The sequence below is a fragment of the Nothobranchius furzeri genome, chromosome 10 (genome assembly GCF_043380555.1).
Source record: "Nothobranchius furzeri strain GRZ-AD chromosome 10, NfurGRZ-RIMD1, whole genome shotgun sequence".
Lineage (NCBI taxonomy): Eukaryota > Metazoa > Chordata > Actinopteri > Cyprinodontiformes > Nothobranchiidae > Nothobranchius > Nothobranchius furzeri.
The window spans coordinates 46,911,075-46,937,338 of NC_091750.1; the positions used below are offsets into that span (position 1 = coordinate 46,911,075).

General features: G+C 43.8%; 1 protein-coding gene across 1 annotated transcript in view; it reads right to left on the reverse strand.

The window, feature by feature from the left end:
- Window positions 1-3,832: 3,832 nt before the first annotated feature.
- Window positions 3,833-26,264, reverse strand: part of lrch2 (leucine-rich repeats and calponin homology (CH) domain containing 2) — a 42,988-nt gene continuing 20,556 nt past the window's right edge. The window contains exons 11-21 of the mRNA XM_015960843.3: window positions 23,925-24,029; window positions 21,029-21,097; window positions 20,601-20,663; window positions 20,216-20,264; window positions 16,056-16,202; window positions 14,164-14,214; window positions 14,019-14,082; window positions 11,089-11,201; window positions 8,154-8,291; window positions 5,116-5,193; window positions 3,833-4,778 (exon numbers count right to left, since the gene is read on the reverse strand). Of these exons, the coding sequence (XP_015816329.1) occupies window positions 4,659-4,778; window positions 5,116-5,193; window positions 8,154-8,291; window positions 11,089-11,201; window positions 14,019-14,082; window positions 14,164-14,214; window positions 16,056-16,202; window positions 20,216-20,264; window positions 20,601-20,663; window positions 21,029-21,097; window positions 23,925-24,029 (997 nt within the window). The 3' untranslated portion in view covers window positions 3,833-4,658. The remainder of the gene's footprint in view (window positions 4,779-5,115; window positions 5,194-8,153; window positions 8,292-11,088; window positions 11,202-14,018; window positions 14,083-14,163; window positions 14,215-16,055; window positions 16,203-20,215; window positions 20,265-20,600; window positions 20,664-21,028; window positions 21,098-23,924; window positions 24,030-26,264) is intronic.

Below are 26,264 nucleotides of genomic sequence, written 5' to 3' on the forward strand. Positions count from 1 at the left end.
TGAATGGCATCTGTTCTTCAGAACACAGGATCAAGCAGAAAATGGAAAATGATGACGATGTTTTCATGAGCTGCAATCATATAACTGACATCCGGGATAAACTTGAAATTTGGCTTCATGAGCTGCAGAACAACACCAGACAAAGCTCAGGTTTGCCTGTCATGCCAAAACTCAGGGCAGACGTTTCTCAGCAGCCACTTTCCACCTTTTGATCTCGAGGTATGACATGACTTTTACTCAGACCCTTGCTGCTTATTAAAAATGCTTCCTTAATTGTGCATCATTTTCCTGAGAGGTTGTGCCGTTTGTGTGCCAAATAATGACGCCATGCTCCAGTGAGCTGTGTGGGATTCTCTCTGATTACGTCCTCAGCTGCATTTCGCAGCTTGTGTGTTTGTATCAGTCAGACAAGGAAATTAAAAACATGCTTAAGATTAAACAAGCAGAAGAAAACAGGAGCTGTTGTGAGATTATTTTTACCAGCATGAGAAGAAAAACCCCTAAATTAATGCATCTTTGTTTAAGTGGCACAAGACTCTAAACTCCTTGAACGTTTCCAGTAGCAGAAACTAAAGCCAGACCAGAAATTTCAGCTCAATGATTTGCTACTTGTCACCAGACATCAAAGTCAACAGCTCTTGGGTTTTGTTTTTTGCTGAAAAGCTGCATCAAAGAAGGCATGCAGCTGGAGGTCAGTGATGCAGCCTCAGCCGGTTTCTGAAGGTTTAAACACAAACTTCCTGCTAACCTAACCACTAGAATGACGTGCTGAGCAGAAATGTTGCATATCTATCAAGAAAAACATTCTGACAGTAAATCGTTGTGCCGGGACATACACCATCTAACTGTTGCATAGTTTAACCTGGAAGCCTGTTTCTGACTGACACCGATTTCCTTTACCGCCACTCTAATTACTCATGTTAGGGTCCTTTGTGAGGAAAAGCCGTCCTCCCAGAAGAGACACAGCGAGATATGGTGATGGAGCATGTTTCGTTATTAGAAGACAATCTGGAGAAGCAGCAAACCAATGTTTTGTTGTTTGTTCATGGATTAGTGTTGTCAAAGATTTGTGACTCCATCTTTTAGTTCTTTGATTTGTGACATCAAGAGGACCCAGTTGAAGTGGTTCAGGTGTCTGATTGGGACTCCTCCCTGGTGAGGTTTTCTTGGCATGTACAACATGGAGGAGGCCTAAAGATAGACCCAGGACACGTTGGAGGGACTATGTCTCTCGCCTGGCCAGGGAACACCTTGGGGTTCCCCTGGAAGAGCTGGCCCAAGTAGCTGGGGAGAGGGAAGTAAGGGCCTCTCGACTTAGGCCCCCGCAACCCGGCTCCGGATAAACAGAAGAAAATGGATGGAAGGAAGATTTATGATAACATTTGGTGCCATTTCTACTAGGTGGTGTGCATGTACTAGAGAAGGTTCTCAGTCATCCAGGTGATGGTAATCCAAAAGCCTTCATTTGAACCCTTTTGGATTGAAGTGTGCATAGTGACAGGTGGTAGCACTGTTGCCTCACAGCAAAAAGTCATGGGTTTGAATCGGGCCTGTGTGGCTTTTCTGTGTTGAGTTGTTCTCCCCATGCATGTGTGGGTCTTCTCTGGTCTCCTCCCACAGACCAAGAACATGCATGTCAGACTGACTGGTGACTCTGAAATTACCCTAGGTGTGAGTTAGTGTGTGATTTGTTGTGTGTCCTTGTGATGGCAAGGGATGGATGGATGGATGGATTAATGGATGGATGGATGGATGGATGGATGGATGGATGGATGGTTTATTGTGTGAATGTTAGATTGGTGGATATGTAGGCAGCAGTAGCTTAGAAGGCAGAGCGGGCTGTCCGATAATCAGAAGGTTGCAAGTTCAATCCCATCTCCCACCTGAGAATGCTGCTGTTGTGTCCCTGTGCAAAACACTCAACCCACCTAGTCTGCTGATCGTGTTCTGAGGGACCAGTGGTGCCAGTGCTCAGGAGCCTTGCCTCTGTCAGTGTGCCCCAGGGCAGCTGAGGCTATTGTAGCTCATAACAACCAGCATGCAAATGGGTAAATGACTGATTGTGTTGTGAGGTGAGGTGCCTTGGGGGGTTTCTCTAAGAAGGCACTATACAAATACAGGCTATTAGATAGATGGTTTACCGGATGTATGTTGAATGGATAGATGGACAGATGGACAGACAGAAGGATGTTACTGTGGTCTGTGTAAATTAGAATACTTTCAACAATTGCTGGGTTTGCATGAGTTGTCATCTTGAATTAAATTTATTCTATTTTTCCTTTCTTTCGTTGGCTTACTTAGAGTTGCTCAAGGTTTAGTTCCACTGATTTTAGCTTCAGCTGGATCTGGAAGAGATAAATGCTTAATTACAGGTTGGGTTGGGTCAAATAAAGGAAAACAATTATAGTAATAAGATTAACTACGCTCATATTTTATGACAGCCCTGGTACAACGAGCTTGTTGCTGACATTCTGAAGTGGAAAGTTCACATGAGAACGTCTCACCCTTCCAAACGTGGGTAAAATGATCACGTTCCAACTGAGGTTATCAAAACTGCCACGTGGACATCGGTCCAAACTGATCATGGGACCCTCACAGATGTGGAAAGTGAAAAAAACTGGAGCACCAGGGCATTAATGTTGGATTACTGCATATATATATATATATATATATATATATATATATATATATATATATATATATATATATATATATATATATAGTGGGATTTGGGTGAAGTTTTTTATTGTATTATTGTAGATTTTCTCTCTGCTTTACGAGACCAAATATATACAGACTGGCCAGAATTATGACAAGTGATGCTGAAAGTCTTCGAAACCACAGCTTACACCTGTTTGTTTGTGATCATGGTTGACTGGTCTATCTCTGTATGAATAGGATTTGTCTCATGTTACCATACAGTAGTGATGATGTCCAGAAACACCAAAGCTTGAGCTATTATTAAACCTGCTGTTACACCAGTAACACCATCAGCATGGTCTTACTGATTCACCAGGCCTCTTCCTATAAACTTAACAATACACAACATTACTGTGCTGGCTTTAAAAATAACAGGATGTTAGATCACTCTTGTCAGCTTGGAAGGACTTTGGGATCACTCCGATCACAAATTGGGTCCAAACGAGTGTGCTCCCTGTTCAATGGGACATGTAGCCAATCAGAGGGCAAGGTGATGAAAGGTAGCTGCATACTCCTCCTGTATGTACACCCCTCCCATGTTTGTTTTCTCCAAAGTCACATTTGATCTCAAGAGATTTTGCAAACTACCCCATCTAACTGAGGATGTTGGGAATGTATGTAGGATTTGCCGTGTAACCACACGCCACACACCGTAGCACCAAAACTGGTATATCCATGATTTTCTTATTGCCACGTCTTGAAATTTGTTCAACAATTTTAAAATCCTGCGGTGAGAACCGGCCTAAGAAAGTAGGGACCAATACAGAAGCACCTGTTTAAACAAAAGACATGTTATATCTACACTAAATGGACAAGACAAATGTAAAGAAAGGTTTTGTGATCAGGTAATGTCACAACTGGGGGAGTCTGAGACTCAAACCTAAGAACACCAAACCAGCTGTCGAGCACGGAGGTGGTAGCATCATGTTGAGGTGCTGCTAGAACGGAACAATGGAAAAAGAAAATAACTTTCTTCCAGTTCCATAAATTCACCAGAAGTCAAAATAAACCCTTTGGCCTGTTGTGTTTTTGTAGACAGTTGGGTGCTCCAACTAACTCCAAAATAGGTGAACATTTGATCACAACATAGCGTGTGTGTGTGTGTGTGTGTGTGTGTGTGTGTGTGTGTGTGTGTGTGTGTGTGTGTGTGTGTGTGTGTGTGTGTGTGTGTGTGTGTGTGTGTGTGTGTGTGTGTGTGTGTGTGTTGCAACCACATAAACTAACAATTATGTTGAAGAAAGAAAGATATAACTTATTCTGGTCAAGCTTTGGGCAAAACTCCCATGTGTGTAATCACAGTGTTCAGTCGTCACTTCCCCTGATGCATGCAGGGATGTGACACATAACGACTTGAGTGCTGAGTTGCTCCCAAACTGTACTGAAGTTTAAAATTGCCGAAACCTGCAAAGAAATTTCAGCTAGAGCACCGAAGTCAAAGCTAGAGCGTTTGCCTCCTCAAAAGGCAAAGGAGGTGCTTGAAAAGCAGCCGACAGCAAATCAATCCACACTTCCTAATCCAAATGAAGAAATAATAGCAATGCGGTCCAGCCTTTGTCAGTGAAAAAGTGAGTTATGTCTGCATTTTCATTGGTTGTCCGTGGAATAACAGGTTGGACGTGCAGTCCACTCACAATCTGATTGAGTTAAATCCAGGGGTCTTCACATAAACTCAATTCGGTTTCTTCAGGAAAGAAGCTGTCCCATCACAAGTCCACACACATCTCCAGTAAAAGACACACAACACACGTGATAATGTGATGGACATAAACTAACTGCTGCCTAATGTCATGAAAGGAGGTGTTTTGTCATCTTATCTCCTTTTTCAATCAGGCAGACTGTGAAAAAAACCTCAAACCACTGGAACCTCACCCCGACTCGTGGGGGTCTCTGGTCCTTGGTGAAGGGCAGGCCGACATGAGCTGCTCCACAGCAGGACAGGTGCAACATTTATGCCTGTGTCAAACTGAAGATAGATGTGTGGACTTAGATGGAGGCAGGTCCAGCAGAGCCTGGACGGTTATTCCAACCTTCACCAGACCGCGTTCCTCCAGGATGTGATGAGGCAGACACAGTTTGTCCTGCGTTAACAGAGAGAGGTATCTCATTAGTTTCTCTTTGTGTTAAAAACAACACAGGTGTGGTGCACCACTGGCATTTATTTGTAAGATATTTGCGAAAAAGATTTTCTCAAATGATAAACCGTCATTGGCAGTGGAAAAGGGAATTCAATCAGTTAGGGGTTCACGTATTTACAACAGCAAACCAGATGGGTGAGAGCAGTACATAACTTGCAGAGATGGTAATCCTTTGTGTCATTTGCTGATTTGTGACAGATTTATTTGTGGTTAGTCATTTAGCCAAAGGTTATAACCCTGTATTCAATCTGGAAACAATAAGACCGTGAGTTATCATTACCTGTGTAACACCGAGCTTCTTACAGGCATCCAGGAAGTTTTCAACATTCCTGCGACACTTGGCCATGCTCAGCTTTGGCTGGAAACCACAACACGAGTTAAGGTAATTAGGTTACTTTGCTTTTTACGAGACAGAGACAAGGTTATACCTTTCAGTTGGCTTGACATGTTACAAAAATTTCCACAAGCCTTCTACGGAAGAGTCACAATGTTTGTGTGACGCGTTTTTTAAGCTGTTCTTACAGCCTAGTTTCTACTTCTCCATCTGCAAGTTTACACTCACGTATTACATACTTATTGACAGAGAAGTTTTACTTTTATTCTTCTTTGTTGGTGTGTCAGTGTTGCAAAGCAGTTTTTCCACCAGGACAGCAGCCTCGTAGCGCTTTTCTGGGGTATCCATACCATCATTGCAGTCATGTCTTTAGTGTGTTTACATTTTGTTTATGTATTAGAGACTTTAAACACAGATTCATTTGTCTTCAATCCACTCCATGTTTGCCACGCAAGATATCTTTGGCTCTTGTTTTATTTATTTTTTTGCTGTTGACAAAGTTAAAGGAAGCGGTATTCTGACTAATCAAAGGCTTGCAGACTTTATTGCTTTTGATGGATAGTTAGAAAATTGGGCTCTACACTGTGTGTCTGTTGGAGAGCCCTTGCGTTGCATGTTGCTGCACCTCCGCAGATGGAGAAGTATAAACTAGGCTTAAGAATGAACAGACGGCAATTGACTGACACTCCATGAAACAACAGAAACAAGCTCCATGAAGACACCATAACATGTAGTTGTTAGCTAGAAGGCTAAAGGAGAGCTAATGTGTTGCCTCAGGAGAGTGAAAATGTCTTCAGTCTGACATATTTTACACCGAACAGCAAAGACGGTGCACACTCGTAATGTGTGCTTGTTGGGCAGGGGCGGCGTTAGGCCCGGCTTCTTGGGCTGAAGCCCCGGATGTTTCATAGAAAGCCCCAGATCTAAATCGCGGAAGTAACATGCAGTACCAAAGTCCAACAGAGAGGGAGCAGCTGGCAGTAGTTTGTATACAGCCTGCCTGAGCCTCCACCACTGAAGAAGAAGCCCTTCAGCAGCCGGCTTCTTCTGCACTCTCTGCCTGAAACGCATGAGTGAAGATGGACATAAGGACGTTTTTTAGACAAAAAGTACAACGACAGAACCCCAGCTTTGATGAGACTGGTGTTGACTCAGGTTTGTGAGCCTTATTTGAAAATATTTGTTGTGCTGCTGGTTTGCCTAAAGTTAGCTTACTATCATGTAAAGTTGCTGGAGAAAGAAAGGGAATATTTCATATCATCTCACACTAAACACTAACAGGAACAATACTCTGCCCTGAATATGTTTAATATGTAGCTTCAGATTAAAAATTATGTGGTACAAGACATAAATGATGTTGACTAGTGCGTGTCACGTGTGTGTGTGTGTGCGCGCGCGTGTGTGCGTGTGTTAAGCCCCGGATGTTCTTCAGTCCTTAATCCGCCCCTGTTGTTGGGTATTTTATGTGTTGAAAAAATAGATCTGCATTCAACACTGTGAATCTGGTACGCCACATTTGAAACAAACTTCTTTCTCTTTCGGCTTTTCCCTTCAGCTGTCACCACCTGCCTGCACTAAGCCGTAGTTTGTCACTAATGCTCTCAGCTCACTGCGGCAACTCGGACAAAAACAAGATACACTAATAAACAAAGAGAAATTGCACATAAACTGCTAAACATTGCGGTTTGTAATCTCTTGCTACCCTGGAAAGCCATTTTACATGTGTGAATATACAGTCTGGTCACAGGCCATTGAGAAAGCTCAGTCTTGAGGTGGAATCTGCGGTTGTCTTTCAAACGGTCTTTGCATGCTATTGGACAACAAACAACGTGATGCTGCGGATGTCAGTTTGCCAAACACTGTTGAAGAAGACACAAATACATCCTTTTTCTTAATAACAGACTTAAGTTCCTCTCTCTGCTCTTGACTCAAAGAAAATCCCAATTCTAAATAGTCCAAAGTTGAAGCCAAAGCCATTTAAAATGAGCCACCCTCATCGTAGTTGTTCCACTCCATCATACCACCCACCAATTTGATAAGAGTGCTGTGACTGGCAAGGCACAAGACTGTTTGGGGTCAGCTGAGGCTCTAATGGAGCGTGGCTAAATCGACATGAAGAGTAAAATCATTTTGCTTCAGCTCTTGTCTGTCTAGATTTTGAGTCTCCTGCAGCACCTTGGATAGTTACAGGTGTTGTACAAAAAAAAGTGCCGTCTATGGTGCTGTGTGCCTGCCCTGTCGCAGGAACATATTCACAATATCAACACGTTTCTTATGGATGTATTTCCTAAACAAGTGATGCTGTTTGGCAGTTAAACTAAAGAAATGACAAATGACATAAAAACTAAAAGAAACAAAGCATGTGATCGCAACACCCCAGCTACCTGCTATTGTGTATTTGTATTTCAGACTTTTTAACATGAACACGTTCGTCTCTCATTCTCCTCTACCTTTTTCAAGCACATCTTTGTGCTCCTTCAGTGAAGGCTGTTCAAATTTTCAACTAGATATATCTTTGGCATTCAATTTTTGTGTTTGTTTGAATGGCGGTGCTGGTAAAGTAAGTGGTTTTCAGACCAATCATAAGCTTGCACTTGTGTCTCCAACACCCTCTGCAGGCCTGCTGCAGAGTGCTTGCCCCAACAGATGATGGTGTTGTGTGTCTCTGTACATCCGCGGATGGAGAGGTATAAACTAGGCTTTAATACACATCACATAAACATCGTGTGCCTCTTCTGAGGAAGGTTAGTGGAAATAGCTGTAAAATGTAAAGCCAACTTGAAGGTTAAACCTTTTCACTGATTTGTAAAAAAGAAAGAACGAGGACAGTATGATCATTCATAGTTATCATTCAAGGTACAGTAGTTTGCTAAATTTACCATAACATCAAGAGAAATGAAAACAGAAAACAAACTGAACATGCATGAAATTAAATCTCTACAGCCAAAACAAATAAAACTCAGCATGATCATTTATAGACTTACCACTGCAGGAGAAGGGACATGGATGCTGGAAACAGAGCGAGGGCAAATATGATTGGCCAAATGACAAAGGACAACTCCATCCATCAACGCAGCTCCGACATCGTCTGGAAGCAGCACCTTCAGTCTGGACTCAATGTTCTGCACACATTTATAATATTATTACATTAAAGTCCTCTGGAGAAGAAAGCTTTTGCAAAAGTAAAAATAGAATTCTGTTATGTAGAGATCTGGAACAAGATCAAATACAAGAAAATAAAGAAATGTAGAAAAAAAATTTAATTTATATATATATATATAGATATATAGATATATACATATATCTATATATTTTTTTCCGCCTCAAAGTTCTGACTTAAACCTCTAGCTTCACATACCAACTGTTCCAGAAAGTTCCCATGTTATGGTTCAGCAGGAAAACGTGTTAACAACAAACTCTGGTTTTGGATCAGTGAAACAAGCAGCTGATCTTCATTTAAAAAAAAAGTCTCAACACTTTACCAACTACGGAGGAAACAAACAAAACCTTCAAAGGTGTGGTTCACTTGAAAAACATTTTTTATGTATTCTTCCTGATTATAATCTGTCACTATGAGTTTTTCATGCAGGCTGAAAATGAAGATAGTCTCCTACACCTATCTCTTGCATTAGCTTCTGGTAGAAAATAGACAGCGAAACTCTAGGATTGGAAAAGCCAGACATGGACTAATCCATCTTGACTCGTGATGACAAAAGCTGTTGTTAGTTTAGCATCCAGCAAATAGCTGAGAACGTCTTGGCTAGTAGAAGCTAACTGTTAGCATTAGCGACTCCACAACATGACAGAACTCCTCCAGGCTTGTGTTACTTGTGGAGATAAAACATCAGGATTGCAAAGCAAATGGAATCAGTGGTAGAGTCAAATTGCTGTTAGCCAATCAGGCCATGCTTGATTTTAAATTCTGGTTTTATCTGATAAACATCTGTTATTTTAGAAACGCAAAACAAAATCCTCCCTTTCTATATTTGGGATTTGCCAGATAGCCTTTATTTGCTATTTCAAGCGTTGCATTTGTTTGCTTTTACTTTCTACACCAAAATCAAAGATGTGATCCCAACTTTTTTTAATTTGGGCTTTTTTCTTGCTCTTGCTTTGTGACGTCAAGGGACCGGTGGCTTGACCCTTGAACTGTGACACTAGGAATACCAGATGTACTGCTTATGCAATAGGTGCTGGGATTGACCAGGGTGGCTATTTCATGGGAGCCGGTGAACTTAGGGTCAGCTTGTTGGATTCGGTCCACAGTGATGGGAGGAAAAGCCAGACTCGGCCCCCAGGTTGGTAAGACCATCCAGGGCGATGACGGTGGTGATGTTGTCAGATGTACAGTACAAGGCCCTGGGCTGGAAGGTGGTGGCCTGTGCCTTGATCCACACCTTTTGACAAGAAAAAACAGTTGCTGGGATGCAAGCACCTTTTCTTCTGGATCCTGGGAGCTGAACAATGACAACTGGATCCAATAACAGATTTCCAGCAGGGAGAGACTGGTTGAGAAGATGATGTGGAGATTGTGATTTCTGCCCAGAGCAGGAAGCAGGACTTGAGAGATGACTGGGTGGAGATGAAAGACCTCAAGTAGAAACCCAGATGTTGGTTGGCCTGCTCCACCTGCCCATTTGTCTGAGAATTGTATTCTGAAGAAAGACTGGTAGCAGCATCCACATGCCAACAGAACTAAACCAGCCAGTGAACTGGGGGGCCCTGTCGGAGCCAATGCCCATTGGGAATCAGTGCACACATCCATCTATTTGCAGCTTAGAATCGATTAGCCATACCAAACAGCAAACATTTTGTTTTTGCTATATTTAATGTAAGCTTATTTTCAATAAACCAGCCTTTTCCATCTGCTTGGTTTGGTTTTTTTTCCTCAACTTTTCAGTAGCTGCTCTGTTATGGTTCCAAGCAAACCCAGCTGTGGCGAAAACATGACTGTCAGGCCCTGATTGGCTTTGGGGTGAAGTGACAGGTAGATCCTGAGTTTTCTGCCTGCCGCCTTACTGCCCACAGCCATTCCTGGTTCAGGGTCAGCTCATCTCATGCTGTTTGCGGGTTCAGACAGGAAAATGGGCATATGTCAACCCTAACTCTAATATATAAAACATTAAAATGCACATTTTGTAATTCTGCATCATGACATTATAAGACAGTTAAATGAGAGCTTTGCTTTCTGTTTCAGCTCTGTCCTCACCACATAAGATTGTGTCACTGCCGACGCTGTCCCTGTCATCCCCCCTCCTTCCCTCACTGGTCGGTAAAACCCAGAGACTCTAATTGAAGCGGAGTTGGAAATCTAACCATTTCTGGTTGAGAATTATGACCTCAGATTGGAAGATCATCACACCAGCCCAAAAAACCCAAAGATCAGATCTGGGAATCGTGGATTTAGACGTCATTCATACTGAAAGACAACTCTGATATGTCTCCACGGGCTGTTAAATAAAAGCTTGATTGGCAAAAAATTTGGTACTGCTTCAAATTCTCACAAACTAGGATACGGTGTGTCGTTAATCATCTAACACCACACTCCCCGTGGCTCACACGGGACCTCAGTCTGTTGATTTTGTGATAATACACCACAGCTGCACAGTAGAAGTGTTATGCAGACTTTTGTGTTAGCTGGAATTTAAAGTATTGACATTAAGGTCATAAATGAGATGTGACGCATCACTGAACAAAATGAGATGAGCCAGGACAGCTACCGTGAATAATGCGGCTCGGGTCCTCATAAACTGTTCAGTTAAGATGTTTTTGTACTGCCAAGTAGGAACACTCCGTACCCTGGACATTTAGATTTCTTTTATTTACTCAAAGGGATAAACACCAGAATAAATCCAGGCTCTGGCAGTGTGAAGGCATGTGAAGGGTGAAAGGACACCAACAATCTGCGAGGCGTCTGACCTGCCGTAGAAGTCCGATCTGCTCCAGCTCCTCTCGTAAGTGCTCCATCTTCCTCCTTATGGTGAAACTGGGGTCGGTGGAGTTTAAGTCCTGAGGCTTCCCTCTGGTGAAGGCTGAGTTAACAATGAAACAAGCAGAGCGTTGCTCTGAGCTCCAGATAAAACACACAGAACAGTGCAAGCCAAACAAAGATTCCTAGAAAGAGCATCTCACTGACTATAACTCATGTCAGGATGTTTGCAGCCTGATTTATTTCAGCTAAATGAGGAAAACATTTTGTGCATGGTTTCTACGAAACCAGTATCAGTTTTTTATACCCACTTTAGGAAGACAGCAAAAATATATAGTTGTTTTACTCTTTACAGGCTTCATATATGAGTGAAAATGGATCTTCTTCAATTTATCACTCTTAAGCACGTTTGTGCTTGTTTAAAAAACTGTCTAAGTGAATTTCTCTTATAATAATGAAGCTGACACGTTTTTTAAAGCAAATTTACAAAACTAAGCTCCTTCAAGTTGAAACCAGCGACAGACAAAGGATGGTTCTTGCAGCAGGGAGGTAAAAACTCAAACATGATTAGAGCATGTCTGACTTGTCATTATGCAGATGAAAGAGTAAGCTGAAGCCAAATAGCCAAATGAAGCTGCACAGAAACACTTCAATTCAATTCAAGTTTATTTATATAGCGCCAAATCACGACAAGAGTCGTCTCAAGGCACTTCACATAATAAAAATTCCAATTCAGGTCAGTTCGTTAAGCCAATCAGAAATAATTTTTCCTATATAAGGAACCCAGCAAATTGCATCAAGTCACTGACTAGTGTCAGTGACTATACAGCAATCCTCATACCAAGCAAGCATAAAGCGACAGTGGAGAGGAAAACTCCCTGTTAACAGGAAGAAACCTCCAGAGAATCCTGGCTCAGTATAAGCAGCCATCCTCCACGACTCACTGGGGATCGAGAAGGCAGAGCAGACACACACACACACACACACACACACACACACACACACACACACACACACACACACACACACACGCACGCACGCACGCACGCACGCACGCACGCACACACACACACACACACACACACACACGTAATGTGTCTACAGTTATATTGTGATGTCTACTTCCACGGAAAAACTTTCCCCACTTCCAGGGAATCAACTCTGGAACCCCACCTAAAAAAAATTGGCTTCAGATGTCGACCACAAACACACAAGACCTTGCTTCAACACCTAGAGGGTACGAAAGAACTTTAGTCAAGCACTTTTCTTTCTGAGAACATGTAAATGCACTGTGAACTAGTTATTTATAAACTCAAAAGGTTTCCAGGTAAGCTCATCAGTGTTACAAAATCTTGTTGGGTCTGAGCCTAAATATTTCCCTTTAGTCCATTTTAAGTCAATTCAAATGACCAACTGGAAAAGGACTACAATTCCATAAAAATAATTTATTTCCCCTTTCTGGGTCAGCAGTTTCACAGAGAAGCCAGGAAACAAATTCACAGCTAAATTAGATAACAGTCAAGTTTAGGAGTGAAGAAAACCTACGTGACAATGAAGATGCAGAAATCATATTAGTAAAATACATTACGACCCAAATGGACCACACAAGCATCTTCTTCTTCTTCTGTAGTTTAAATGGTGGGTGGCATCCAACTTAAGGTGCAGTTCCGCCACCTACTGTGTAGGAGTGTGAGTCAGAGTGAGGAATACTAAAAAATATAAAAATTAAAAATAAATAAAATAAAAAAACGCTGTATTCTTTTAACTAAACTACTTTTCCTAAGGAATTCCAACACTAACTTATAAATTCCTTTATCCCCAATTAACAAAGTCCTTATACTCAATTATCCATGTCCTCTAACTTTAAATTTTTCTTTTAATATTTTTCTATATACCACATATTTACTACAATAACATAAAACATGCTCTACTGTTTCCCTATCTTTTCCACATTCACATAAACCAGTAGGATGTTTCCCTATTAAATGAAGAGTGCTGTTTAAACTTGTGTGTCCCATCCTTAACCTTGATATTATTGTTTGTTCCCTATTGTTAATTTCCATAATTTTCATCATACCCACCTTTCCCTGTCTATTAAATAAATGCCTTCCCTTTTCTCCCCTCACCCACATTTCTACACAAGCATACTGAGTAGACCAGGGGTATTCACTTCTGGGTCTGGAGGGTCGATATCTAGCACATTTTAGTTTAACTCTGTTTCAACACACCTGACTTCAATCAACAGGCAATTAACAGGCTTCTGCAGAGTTGCTGCACAGGAGATTCAAATAAACCACTGAATCAAGTGTGCTGGAGCAGAGAAACCACTAGAACGTGCTGGATACCAGCCCGCCAGGACCGGAATTGAAGACCCCTGCCGTAGACCTTTCCTTCAAGCATTCATGAGAATCCATTTTTGTTGTTATCCACATTTGCTTTTGTCCACATTTCATTTTCCAGCTTGAGTTTTCAGTCTCTGTCTGCCTCAACTGATCATCTGCTCAAAGCTGCAAACCTCAGCCAGTGATACTCAGTTTCACCAGTAGGTGACACTAACACAGCATAGACGTTGAATTAGATTGTGTTTTAAAGTTTAAGTCTCATTAGGCATCATACAACTGGTGAAATTACACCTCTGCATTTCACCCATCTCTTGGGGTTTGCAGACACAGTTGTGCTCTGGAACCACTTGATGGTTTAAACCCCCCAGTTCAACCCCTTAATGCTGAATGTCAAGCAGGGAAGCATTGGATGCCCTTTTTAAGGTCTTTGGTATGACCCGACCGTGAATTTGAACCCCTCTGTTACCATTCTAAGGGCATAAAATGAGAACAAACATGTTTTACTGCTATGGTTACAGGTATCAGTCCATCAGCCATCATTGATTGAGACAATGTAACATGAAGTGTACTTTTTGTACCTGCTCTGGGTTTCAGTCCAAACACTGTCAAAGTGGTGCTGAAATCAGTGCCGCGTAAACTCTCCTGGGGACAGAAGCATCTATTATTTTCACATTCAGTAGACTTCAAATGTAAAGCACCATTACGAGAGTTTCTCCAACCCACCTCACAGTCATCATTGTCACTGGAGCATTTACGAGCACTCTGACACTTGTACTGTCGGGAGAAGAAAATCACATATTTGTGATGCTTTAAGTCTGAGCGTTTAACTCTTCTAACCCCTAAAACAGCTGTCGTGGATGGGTTTAGCTTTGGGTCGCATGATGGTGGTGATCTAAACCACCAGTTTGCTCAATGAGTGCTGCCTTTTAGGTTTCTTCCTTTACGAGTGGGTGATGGGGGAGTCTAAGGCCAATCCCAAAACTCGCACTTGCACCCTTGCGCCCTAAAATCGTGCATTCCCATCCAGGGGTGTGTGTGTGTGTAAGGTGTCCCAATTCTGAAGTGCAGAAGTTGACCACGCCCCCGTTGCACCCTTAACCTGCACTTCACTCAAGTCCGCAGCGATGCGGACCTCAGGCAAGGGTATTACCCACAAGGCATTGCTGCAGGAGAAAAGGCTCAAGTTCCTTTTCTTCAAATATGAATTTTCTAATGAAATTAGTTAATTTTGGGACAATTAGTTGATGCTCTAAACCTTTTAGACAAAGCAGCACTAAATGTAAATGTATTTCAAATAGCTGTTTGGCTGTTTGTTTAAAAGTTGTTAATAAAGGTTTTTGAAAAAAGTATCACAGCGACCAGCATCCCGGCATGCGTTGCGATCGATGACGCAATGCTCCCTGTCTCAATTCTGCAATGATTTGCACACTTTGTGTACTACACACTCAAAGCCTACTGCACACTTTCTCCAAGTGCACTTTGCTGAAGTCTGCAGGGCGAGTATTGGGATTGGGCCTAACTTTTCCGGAATGCTTAAATTATGTTGCAACACTTGTAGCTTAAAGCTACGCTGTAGCATAATCTGGATTATCGTTTAAGGATTACTGCTTGTCAATGTATGAAATGTGCAAAAATAAAGAACTCTAAAGTGGAAGCTTGACATTGCACTTGGATATTGAAAATCATTCCCATATTCAGCTGCTCAGTGACTCAGAGGCTTGATAATCACTAATAAGACCAATAGTCTTCTGTTTTTTTCCTCACAAAATTCTCCAGAATTAGTTCTGACAGGTGTTCTTGGTATTCAAAGGTAACAAAATTATAAACTAAAGCCTAAATTATACTTCTCCGTCTGCATCGGGACGGACGCACGCAACGCCATTATCAGTCCTTGCGAGCCTGCTGGAGAGCCCTCGCGAGGACAAATGGAGCCGAACTCTCTTTTCTAAACATCCATCCGTCGAGACAGAGAACGCAAGCTTGTGATTGGTCAGGACACCGCTGTCATCTACACCGCCGCCATTGCGCCTTCAAAAACAAAGAGAGCCGAGGATATCTAGCAGCAGACATGGAGCAGCTTGAAGAATACGTCGTGGAAAAACTCTAAACTATGAACGTTTTACTCCCCCGTGACTGGAGAAAAGAAAAGCAAGCAAAAATTTTATTCATGGACAGAAATGATGGGAAACGTGGGTTTAGAGGTGGTGAGTGTATGAAGGGGTGGAGGAGAATGAGGGACCAATTTGTCTGTGTTAAAAAGTCTCTTAAATACAAAAAAAATACAATATAAACACACTATCTTGGGCCAGATACATGACAGGACATCACATAACAGCACTAAGCCCTCAGCTGTCCTGGCAGGGAATTGCTTTGCAACACTCCCCAGGAGATGGAGAAGTATGAGGACAAAATGTCTCCGTCCGTGCGTGTGTGTGTCTCCCTCGTGGAGCTGACGGAGAAGTATAAATTAGGCATGAGCCAGTAGTGCTGACAAGAGACTCTTGTAAAACCGAACAATGACAAGAAGAAAGAAAGAAGCAAGCAGTAGTAGTGTCCAAATTAACATCATTAATGGTGACTGACAGGGTTATATGATTATAGGACTATGCCCACACCTGTACTTTTAGGTAATCTTTCCTGAGGTACTTGTTCTGCCTGCGGTCTTCATTCTGATGAAGAATGGGCGGCACGTCAGGCCACTTTGATTCTAAATCCAAATGTTCTGACTTCAAACTTCTGTCAAAGGAGCAGGAGGTAGAAGGCTGCAAAAGGATAAAGTTAACACACCAACACCATTTGGTTGTGCAGCGATTCTGCAGCCTGCCGAGTCTTTGCAATTACATGGATAACAGCATCATCATGCAGCACCTTTAAAACATTCAGATATCTTTAATCAGGATTTCTTTTTTTTTTCATCCATCTTAAGGTATGAATGAAACAAACTTCAACTAAAATATTTTAACATTTTATTTTTTTAATATTATATTTCCACTTCAGTGGCTAGCATGCGTTCTGGACACGAAAAAAAGCTTGACTCACTAGAGTCCAATGGGAGGTGCTCAAATGCCACAAAATCTTCAACAGCGTTGCTGAACAGCACAAAAACACTTTTTGAGTAGCTGTCCACTGTAGTAACCATTACGCATGAAAGGGGTAATATGCAAGTGAAAAAAGGCAAAGATCTTAAAACTAAGCCCTGCGGAACACCCATTTTTTATAAATATGAACTCTTTTGTATCTCCGTCGTCGTCGTCGTCTTCCTCCGCTTATCCGGGTCCGGGTCGCGGGGGCAGCATCCCAACTAGGGAGCTCCAGGCCGTCCTCTCCCCGGCCTTGTCCACCAGCTCCTCCGGCAGGACCCCAAGGCGTTCCCGGACCAGATTGGAGATGTAACTTCTCCAACGTGTCCTGGGTCGACCCGGGGGCCTTCTGCCGGCAGGACATGCCCGAAACACCTCCCCGGGGAGGCGTCCAGGAGGCATCCTGACCAGATGCCCAAACCACCTCAACTGGCTCCTTTCGATCCGGAGGAGCAGCGGTTCTACTCCGAGTCCCTCCCGAATGTCCGAGCTCCTCACCCTATCTCTAAGGCTGAGCCCGGCCACCCTACGGAGGAAACTCATTTCGGCCGCTTGTATCCGCGATCTCGTTCTTTCGGTCATTACCCAAAGCTCATGACCATAGGTGAGGATTGGGACGTAGATCGACCGGTAAATCGAGAGCCTGGCTTTCTGGCTCAGCTCCCTCTTCCCCACAACAGATCGGCTCAGCGTCCGCATCACTGCAGACGCCGAACCAATCCGCCTGTCGATCTCCCGATCCCTCCTACCCTCACTCGTGAACAAGACCCCGAGATACTTAAACTCCTCCACTTGAGGTAGGACCTCTCCCCCGACCCGGAGGTGGCAAGCCACCCTTTTCCGGTCGAGAACCATGGTCTCAGATTTGGAGGTGCTGATCCTCATCCCAGCCGCTTCACATTCGGCCGCAAACCTACCCAGCAAGAGCTGAAGGTCAGAGCTGGATGAAGCTAGGAGGACCACATCATCCGCAAAAAGCAGAGACGAGATGCTCCTGCCACCAAACTCGACACACTCCACACCACGGCTGCGTCTAGAAATTCTGTCCATAAAAGTGATGAACAGAACCGGTGACAAAGGGCAGCCCTGGCGGAGTCCAACCCTCACTGGGAACAGGTCCGACTTACTACCGGCTATGCGGACCAAACTCACGCTCCTCTGGTAAAGGGACTGAATGGCCCTTAACAGAAAGCCACCCACCCCATACTCCTGGAGCGTCCCCCACAGGGTGCCCCTGGGGACACGGTCATAAGCCTTCTCCAAATCCACAAAGCACATGTGGATTGGTTGGGCAAACTCCCATGCCCCCTCCATCACCCTTGCAAGGGTATAGAGCTGGTCCACAGTTCCACGGCCAGGACGAAAACCACATTGCTCCTCCTCTATCTGAGATTCAACTATCGATCGGACCCTCCTCTCCAGTACCTTGGCGTAGACCTTTCCAGGGAGGCTGAGGAGTGTGATCCCCCTATAGTTGGAACACACCCTCAGGTCACCCTTCTTAAAGATGGGGACCACCACCCCGGTCTGCCACTCCCTAGGAACTGCCCCCGATGACCACGCAATGTTGTAGAGACGTGTCAACCATGACAGCCCTACAACATCCATAGCCTTGAGATACCCAGGACGAACCTCATCCGCCCCCGGGGCTCCGCCGCTGTGTAGTTGTTTGACTACCTCAGCAACTTCTGCCCCCGAGATCGGACAGTCCATCCCCAGGCCTCCCAGCTCTGGTTCCTCCTCGGAATGCGCATTGGTGGGATTGAGGAGCTCCTCAAAGTATTCCTTCCACCGTCCGACTATAGCCTCAGTTGACGTCAGCAGCTCCCCATCCCCACTGTAAACAGTGTGAGCGAGTTGCTGCCTTCCTCTCCTGAGGCGCCGGACAGTTTGCCAGAACCTCTTTGGAGCCGATCGATAGTCTTTCTCCATGGCCTCACCAAACTCCTCCCACGCCCGAGATTTTGCCTCGGCAACTGCCACTGCTGCACCCCGCTTGGCTATCCGGTACCTGTCTGCTGCCTCCGGAGACCCACAGACCAGCCACGCCCTGTAGGCCTCCTTCTTCAGCCTGACGGCTCCCCGAACCTCTGGTGTCCACCAGCGGGTACGGGGGTTGCCACCACGACTGGCACCGGCCACCTTACGACCACAGCTAGCAACAGCCGCCTCGACAATCGCAGAGTGGAACAAGGCCCACTCGGACTCAATGTCCCCCACTAATCTCGGGACGTGGTCAAAGCTCTGCCGGAGGTGGGAGTTGAAGACCGTCTTGACAGGTTCTTCTGCCAGGCGTTCCCAGCAGACCCTCACTATGCGTTTGGGTCTGCCAGGTCTCCGCGGCATGTTCCCTTGCCATCTGATCCAACTCACCACCAGGTGGTGATCAGTTGACAGCTCCGCCCCTCTCTTCACTCGGGTGTCCAAAACATACGGCCGCAGGTCAGATGATACGACTACAAAATCTATCATCGACCTGTGACCTAGGCTGCCCTGGTACCAAGTGTACCGGTGGGCATCCTTATGTTCGAACATGGTGTTCGTTATGGCCAAACTGCGGCTTGCACAGAAGTCCAATAACAAAACACCGCTCGAGTTCTGATCAGGTGGGCCGTTCCTCCCAATCACACCCCTCCAGGTCAAGCTGTCATTGCCCACGTGAGCATTGAAGTCCCCCAGCAGGACAATGGAGTCCCCTGATGGAGCACTATCTAGCACTCGTCCCAGGGACTCCAAAAAGGGTGGGTACTCTGAACTGATATTTGGCCCATAAGCACAAACAACAGTCAGGACCCGTTCCCCGACCCGAAGGCGCAAGGAAGCTACCCTCTTGTCCCCCGGGGTAAACCCCAAACACACAGGCAGAGAGTCTCGGGGCTAACAAAAAGCCAACCCCAGCCCTCCGCCTCTCACCCGGAGCAACTCCAGCAAAGTAGAGTGTCCAACCCCTCTCCAGGTCTCGGGTTCCAGAGCCAATGCAATGTGTCGAGGTGAGTCCGACTATATCTAGCCGGTACCGCTCAACCTCTGCCACAAGCTCCGGCTCCTTCCCCGCCAGCGAGGTGACGTTCCATGTCCCAAAAACTAGTTTTCTTGTCCGGGGATTGGACCGCCAAGGCTCCCGCCTTGGTCTGCCACCCGATTCACATTGCACCGGACCCTTCATGTTCTTCCTGCGGGTGGTGGGTCCACAGTTGGACGAGCCCATGTATCCGGTTCGGGCTGGGCCCGGCCGGGCCCCATGGGCGAAAGCCCGGCCACCAGGCGCTCGCTCACGGGCCCCAACCCCAGGCCTGGCTCCAGGGTGGGACCCCGGTAACCCTCCGGGCCGGGTACTCCGACTCTTCGTTTTCACCGCCATGAAAGATCCTTCGAACCGTTCTTTGTCTCACCCTTCACCTAAGACCAATTTGTCATGGGAGACCCTACCAGGGGCACTAAGTGCCCCAGACAACATAGCTCCTAGGATCATTAGGGCACTCAAACTCCTCCACCACGATAAGGTGACGGTTCAAGGAGGAGTGACGGTTCAAGGAGGAGTGACGGTTCAAGGAGGAGTGACGGTTCAAGGAGGAGGAGGTTCTTTTGTATCTTTTTTAGAGAAATACATTTTTTAGAATGAAGTAAAATACAGAAAAGAGAATTTAACATTTTAAGGATGGTTTGTTTACTTATTATGGGAAAATGTCTCATACCTGCCCACACAGCACTGATGCACTACTGCTCCCCTCGTCCAGAGAAGCACTAAAATAAAGACATCAGATGGCTAACAATTAGTGAATATTTTTATCACTTGAGGAAAATCACACCATTTTAGGATGAGAAGTGGCTCAAAACAGACCATGTTCCAAAGTTTCTGCTGCTTTAATCCTTTAAATTTAAATGTTTCAGCATTTTAGGTGTGATATATTGATGTGTGTATTGATATATGAATGATGACGTAGGTGGCTGTTTATCTGTTGTATTTTTGGGATCTGGGTCAGATTTTGCTATTAAAAAATGTGTTGCTCTCTGGGCATTTATAATCAACAGCTTCCCATGCTGCAGGACAGGTGGTGGTGATTACAGGACTGTACCTACCTACGAGCAGTGTGAGGGGGCAGCCTCGGTTTGCTGCTGGAGCTTCCAGAATGACTGAGAAATCTGCAGACAGAAACAGGCAGTCCTTTCCTTATAACCCCTCACAAAAGCAAACAGGTAAAACCAATGCAGTTCCTATGAAATTATGCAATCAGGATGAATCACTGTAAACAGTTTGGTACTTTTGCTACTGGCCTGAAAAGGACCCGTGTCATAGTTAAAGGAAATTTCAGAATTTGAGCAACACCAAATTTCACCTGCATGATGAAACCAATAACATTCAGAACTTCTGCATTATGCATAAAATTAATTTAACAAGAACATCAATTCATGCAGGGCTGATGAAGATAAAGCAGACAGGCTGAATGAAAATGATTAGTGATTTTATTTATTTTTTGGTCACACAAACGGTGACAGAGCTTCTGTACCTGTGAGCTCTGCCGGTCACTCTTCGTCGGTGAATAAGACTCTCTGCTCTGCAAATTAGGGGCCGCCGTCTAAAAGCATCACATTGAGCATGCAGCAGCAGGAAAAGGAGAACACGCAGAGAAAATAAGATATGGAGAAAAGGTTAGCCTAATCAACAATTATAACAATTGTTTATCACACTTTTGATTGTTTTTTAATGGGGAACGAGGCAGTTTTGGCTTGCTTTTAGTACCCCCTAGTGTCTGTTTGTGGAACTGAAAGCAAAACCGTCAAATCTCCTCTGTGCGTTCATCTTTTTAACACCTTAATCTTACAGCTGAAATGTCCCCTGAGCCTTCAATAGGGTCTACAGGAGTGGTCCATCAATAAATTACACAAATCAGCTGTGTTCATGACTTCAAAAACGCAGGAAACGTGCTGGAATCAGACTGCAGCGCCAGGTACGTCAGCTCAATTTTTTCTAAGCCCGAACAGAGCGGCCTGCCAGTCTGAAGTTGCAAGTGGAATATTCTGGCAACAGGGGTGATAGGAGCTGGGTGGCATTTCATTGACACTGTAAAGGATCATTTTAGTGCATGCTGGCTCAAGAAAATGATTTAAAACTATGAAAAAGTTACAAAGTACCCTTTTAATAAATAAATGTGCAGTGGTCTTTAGCAGGAGGTGTGCCACATCAGAGCTGAGCTTCAGATGACAGGATTTGGACTCTTATTTCCTGATAAGTGAACACATAGCCTTGGATTTGAAAACCACAACTCTACTCTACCGCTGATTCTGTTCCGCAACATTGATGTTTTATCTCCACAAATACAAGTCTGAAGGAGTTATGCTGTGTGGTGGAGTTGCTCATGCTAAAGGGTAGCTTCTACTAGCAGATATGTTCTCTGCTTTTTCCTGGACGCTAAACAAACAACAGCCTTCCTCGCTGTAAGTCAAGATAGATGAGTCCATGAATGTTAACTTTCTATTCAGAGAGTTTCACCATCTACTTTCTATCAGAAGCTAATGCAGGAGACAGGTGTAGGAGACTATTTTCATGTTCAGCCTGCATGAAAAACTCAGAGTGACAGATTATAACCAGAAATAATGATTAAAAAAATGTTTTTCATTAATTTAATCACAGATAGCAACATTTAAGTTGGAAAACCAGATACAGGTGCTGGCCAGTAAATTAGAATATCATCAAAAGGTTGAAAATATTTCAGTAATTCCATTCAAAACGTGAAACTTGTACATTATATTCATGCAATGCACACAGACCAATGTATTTCCGATGTTTATTACGTTTAATTTTGATATTTATAGGTGACAACCAATGAAAACATCAAATCTGGTATCTCAGAAAATTAGAATATTCTAAAGGCCAATGAAAAAATGTTTGTTTCTCTAATGTTGGCCAACTGAAAAGAATGAACATGAAAAGAATGTGCATGTATAGCACTCAATACTTAGTCGGGGCTCCTTTTGCCTCAATAACTGCAGTAATGCGGCGTGGCATGGACTCGATCAGTCTGTGGCACTGCTCAGGTGTTATGAGAGCCCAGGTTGCTCTGATAGTCGTCTTCAGCTCCTCTGCATTGTTGGGTCTAGCGTATTGCATCCTCCGCTTCACAATACCCCATAGATTTTCTATGGGGTTAAGGTCAGGCGAGTTTGCTGGCCAATCAAGGACAGGGATACCATGGTCCTTGAACCAGGTGCTGGTGGTTTTGGCACTGTGTGCAGGTGCCAAGTCCTGTTGAAAGGTGAAGTCTGCATCCCCATAAAGTTGGTCAGCAGCAGGAAGCATGAAGTGCTCTAAAACTTCCTGGTAGACGGCTGCATTGACCCTGGACCTCAGGAAACAGAGTGGGCCAACACCGGCAGATGACATGGCACCCCACACCATCACTGACGGTGGAAACTTTACACTGGACCTCATGCAACGTGGATTCTGTGCTTCTCCGCTCTTCCTCCAGACTCTGGGTCCTTGATTTCCAAAGGAAATGCAGAACTTGCTTTCATCAGAAAACATAACTTTGGACCACTCAGCATCAGTCCAGTCCTTTTTGTCCTTGGCCCAGGCGAGACGCTTCTTGCGCTGTTTCATGTTCAAGAGTGGCTTGACACACGGAATGCGACACCTGAATCCCATGTCTTTCATGAGTCTCCTCGTGGTGGTTCTTGAAGCGCTGACTCCAGCTGCAGTCCACTCTTTGTGGATCTCCCCCACATTTTTGAATGGGTTTGTCGTCACAATTCTCTGCAGGGTGCGGTTATCCCTAGAGCTTGTACACTTTTTTCTACCACATTTTTTCCGTCCCTTCGCCTGTCTGTTAATGTGCTTGGACAAAGAGCTCTGCGAACAGCCAGCTTCTTTAGCAATCACCTTTTGTGTCTTGCCCTCCTTGTGCAAGGTGTCAATGATTGTCTTTTGGACAGCTGTTAAGTCAGAAGTCTTCCCCATGATTGTGGTGCCTTCAAAACAAGACTGAGGGACCTTTTAAAGGCCTTTGCAGGTGTTTTGAGTAAATCAGCTGATTAGAGTGGCAGCAGGTGTCTTCTATATTCAGCCTTTTCAGAATATTCTAATTTTTTGAGATACCAAATTTGGAGTTTTCATTAGTTGTCACTTATGAATATCAAATTTAAATGTAATGAACATTGGAAATACATTGGTCTGTGTGCATTGCATGAATATAATGTACAAGTTTCACGTTTTGAATGGAATTACTGAAATATTTTCAACCTTTTGATGATATTCTAATTTACTGGCTAGCACCTGTATATTAGTTTGTTTATGAAGAAGAGAGCCAAGAACGATGAGTGAAAAGTGGATTTATTCAGCACAAAAAGCAGATCTGCTCCACGTCTGTCGTCACGCTACCAGAGCAGACAGATGTGGGTCTCACTCACCGGTTCTGCTGTTCCTGCTGCAAAAGCTGGACAGCAATCTTCCTCAAATCCAGCACCTCCTTCAGCTCATCATCCTCTTCCTCAGCAAGCTGCTCCTTATCAGAACTAGGAAAAATCAAGGATTCATTTAGGACTGATCAAATCCTAAGTTACTCACACGTTTGTGCAGTGTAAACATCACAACAAACACAGTCAGGCTGAAGAAAACACATGAACATCAGGACTTTACACGCCTTTCCAGAAGTTTATGATTGGCAGCACATACGCTGGCAATGTTTAGATAAGATGAGCCAAACCCGTCCACCAATTAAAACATCTGGTGCAGCAATCCATCAGCCGGAGGAGTAGGCCTTGGCATGCCATGTATATTTGTGAGAGGATGAAAGGTATTTTTCTGCCTACGTGAGCGGTAGACGATGAAACCACGCCGGGCCTCATCAGGAGATGAGTGATAGTTTTTTTTCACCGCATGTTTCCTGATTTGTCAGTGCTTATTAGTGGAGACCTTAAGGTTTTAATAAATCAACAAACATCACTGATTAGGCCGCCAGAAGGCAGAAGGTGAGGATTTTTGTAAAATAGATCATGAATTATTGAACAGACTCTGATCAAATCTTCAGGAAATAATCATTAACCCGCCTTGCCTGCTGGTGGTGGTCGGAGGGACCACTGGGACCAGTGTTGGGCAGTCTGGCTTCCGTCAGTACGGAGCAGCTGTGGTTACACTGTAGCTCATCATCACCAGGGTGTGAATGTGTGTGTGCATGGGTAGATGACTGATTCTGTTGTGAGGAGCTTTGGGGGTTGTAGAACCAAGAAGGCGCTATACAAATACAGGCCATTTACCATCAACCATAGGTCTACATATAAACCCAATTCAAGATGGCTGCTTATACTGTATATATGACAGCTTATCAACTACAAAGATGGCTACAGGTCTGTTGGTTTTCCATATATTGAGCAAATGTTTTTGTTTCAGATCTTGCATCGTCTGAAAATGTGCTAAATATTATTTTCATGATTTTTCGTGTGTGTGTGTGTGTGTGTGTGTGTTTGTGTGTGTATTAACATTTTTCTATCCTTGTTTCTAGTAAGGCTGAAACAAATCAGTCATTTTTTCGCTGTTCCATGTTTATTTTTGAGTGACAGAAACCTTTTCTTTTGGAGTCTGAGGAAACCATCTGCTGCAGTTTGACCATTAAACTATTTACAGTTCAGACCAGCTCGGTGTAGCATGCAAATGCTTGCTTCTTTTGCAGAGTAAAATGAAAAACATCATCTGGATAGAAGCATTTGTTCCGTCAGTCAGCATTGATAAACCCCTCACAGGTGGTGCAGGTTACAGGTATGTTCAGATGCTCTGTCGTACATCACAGAGCCAGACGGTTAAACTGTGTTGATGCATAAATAAACTGTTGCTGTGCAGTTAACGCTCTGGAGGCAGGCGTTGCAGATTTGCAATGTTAAAACCTACCTACCTGGTTACTCCACATACATATTTTATGAGCATTTTTTAACTCAAAAGTACCCCTGAAGGACTTAGTTGTTCATCCTTTTATCAAAGCTTATTTTGAGAGGGTCAACCTAGGGGTGACCATTCTCCAACAAGGTGGTAGCCATTCTGTCTGTTTATTTAAATCAGTTTAGACTTGTCAGTGTGAATGCAGGATGATGGTTTTATGATGTTTACCTGAGCTCATTCAGTCATTTTCACATCAATAAGAAAACCATCATGGCTACATTTCTGCCCTTTGCAGGTCTTAGAGGTGTTGTGATGTTGTTGTGATGTTGTTGTGATGTTGTACATCCGACACGTGCTTAAGATCCAGCCTCTGCTGTAGCTAACCCGTAAAAAAAGTGCTGCTTTTTAAACAAAGTTCATTAAAAAATGACATCTTTCACCCATCGGGCTTAGACACGTATGCAACTGGAACACATCAGTTGTTACAGAATATTTCTATTGTGTTTGTGAATGGTAAAAGGTTTAGCTACGTTCAATTTTTGTTTGTTTTTATTTACAGAATACCCCAGCTTTTTTTTAGAAACGGTGTTTTACAAACACTTTTAATCAGGATGCATTGTAATTAAATAACAGACGTCTTTAATTAGGAGGAAATAAGAAGTGAATAACACATCTAAATCACAATTTTGCAGCATCACTGCATTTTACAGCATGTCTGGAGCTGCAAAGCACATGGGCCTGCAATTTTCAGTCACACTATGCTGTAATTCAACTTAATGGCAAATGTTTCGCCACTTTGTGACATTTAGCATCCTCAGAAAATTATTTCCTGAAATCAAAGGGCTTCTGCTGATGTTTTTGTGCAAAAAAGAAGTATG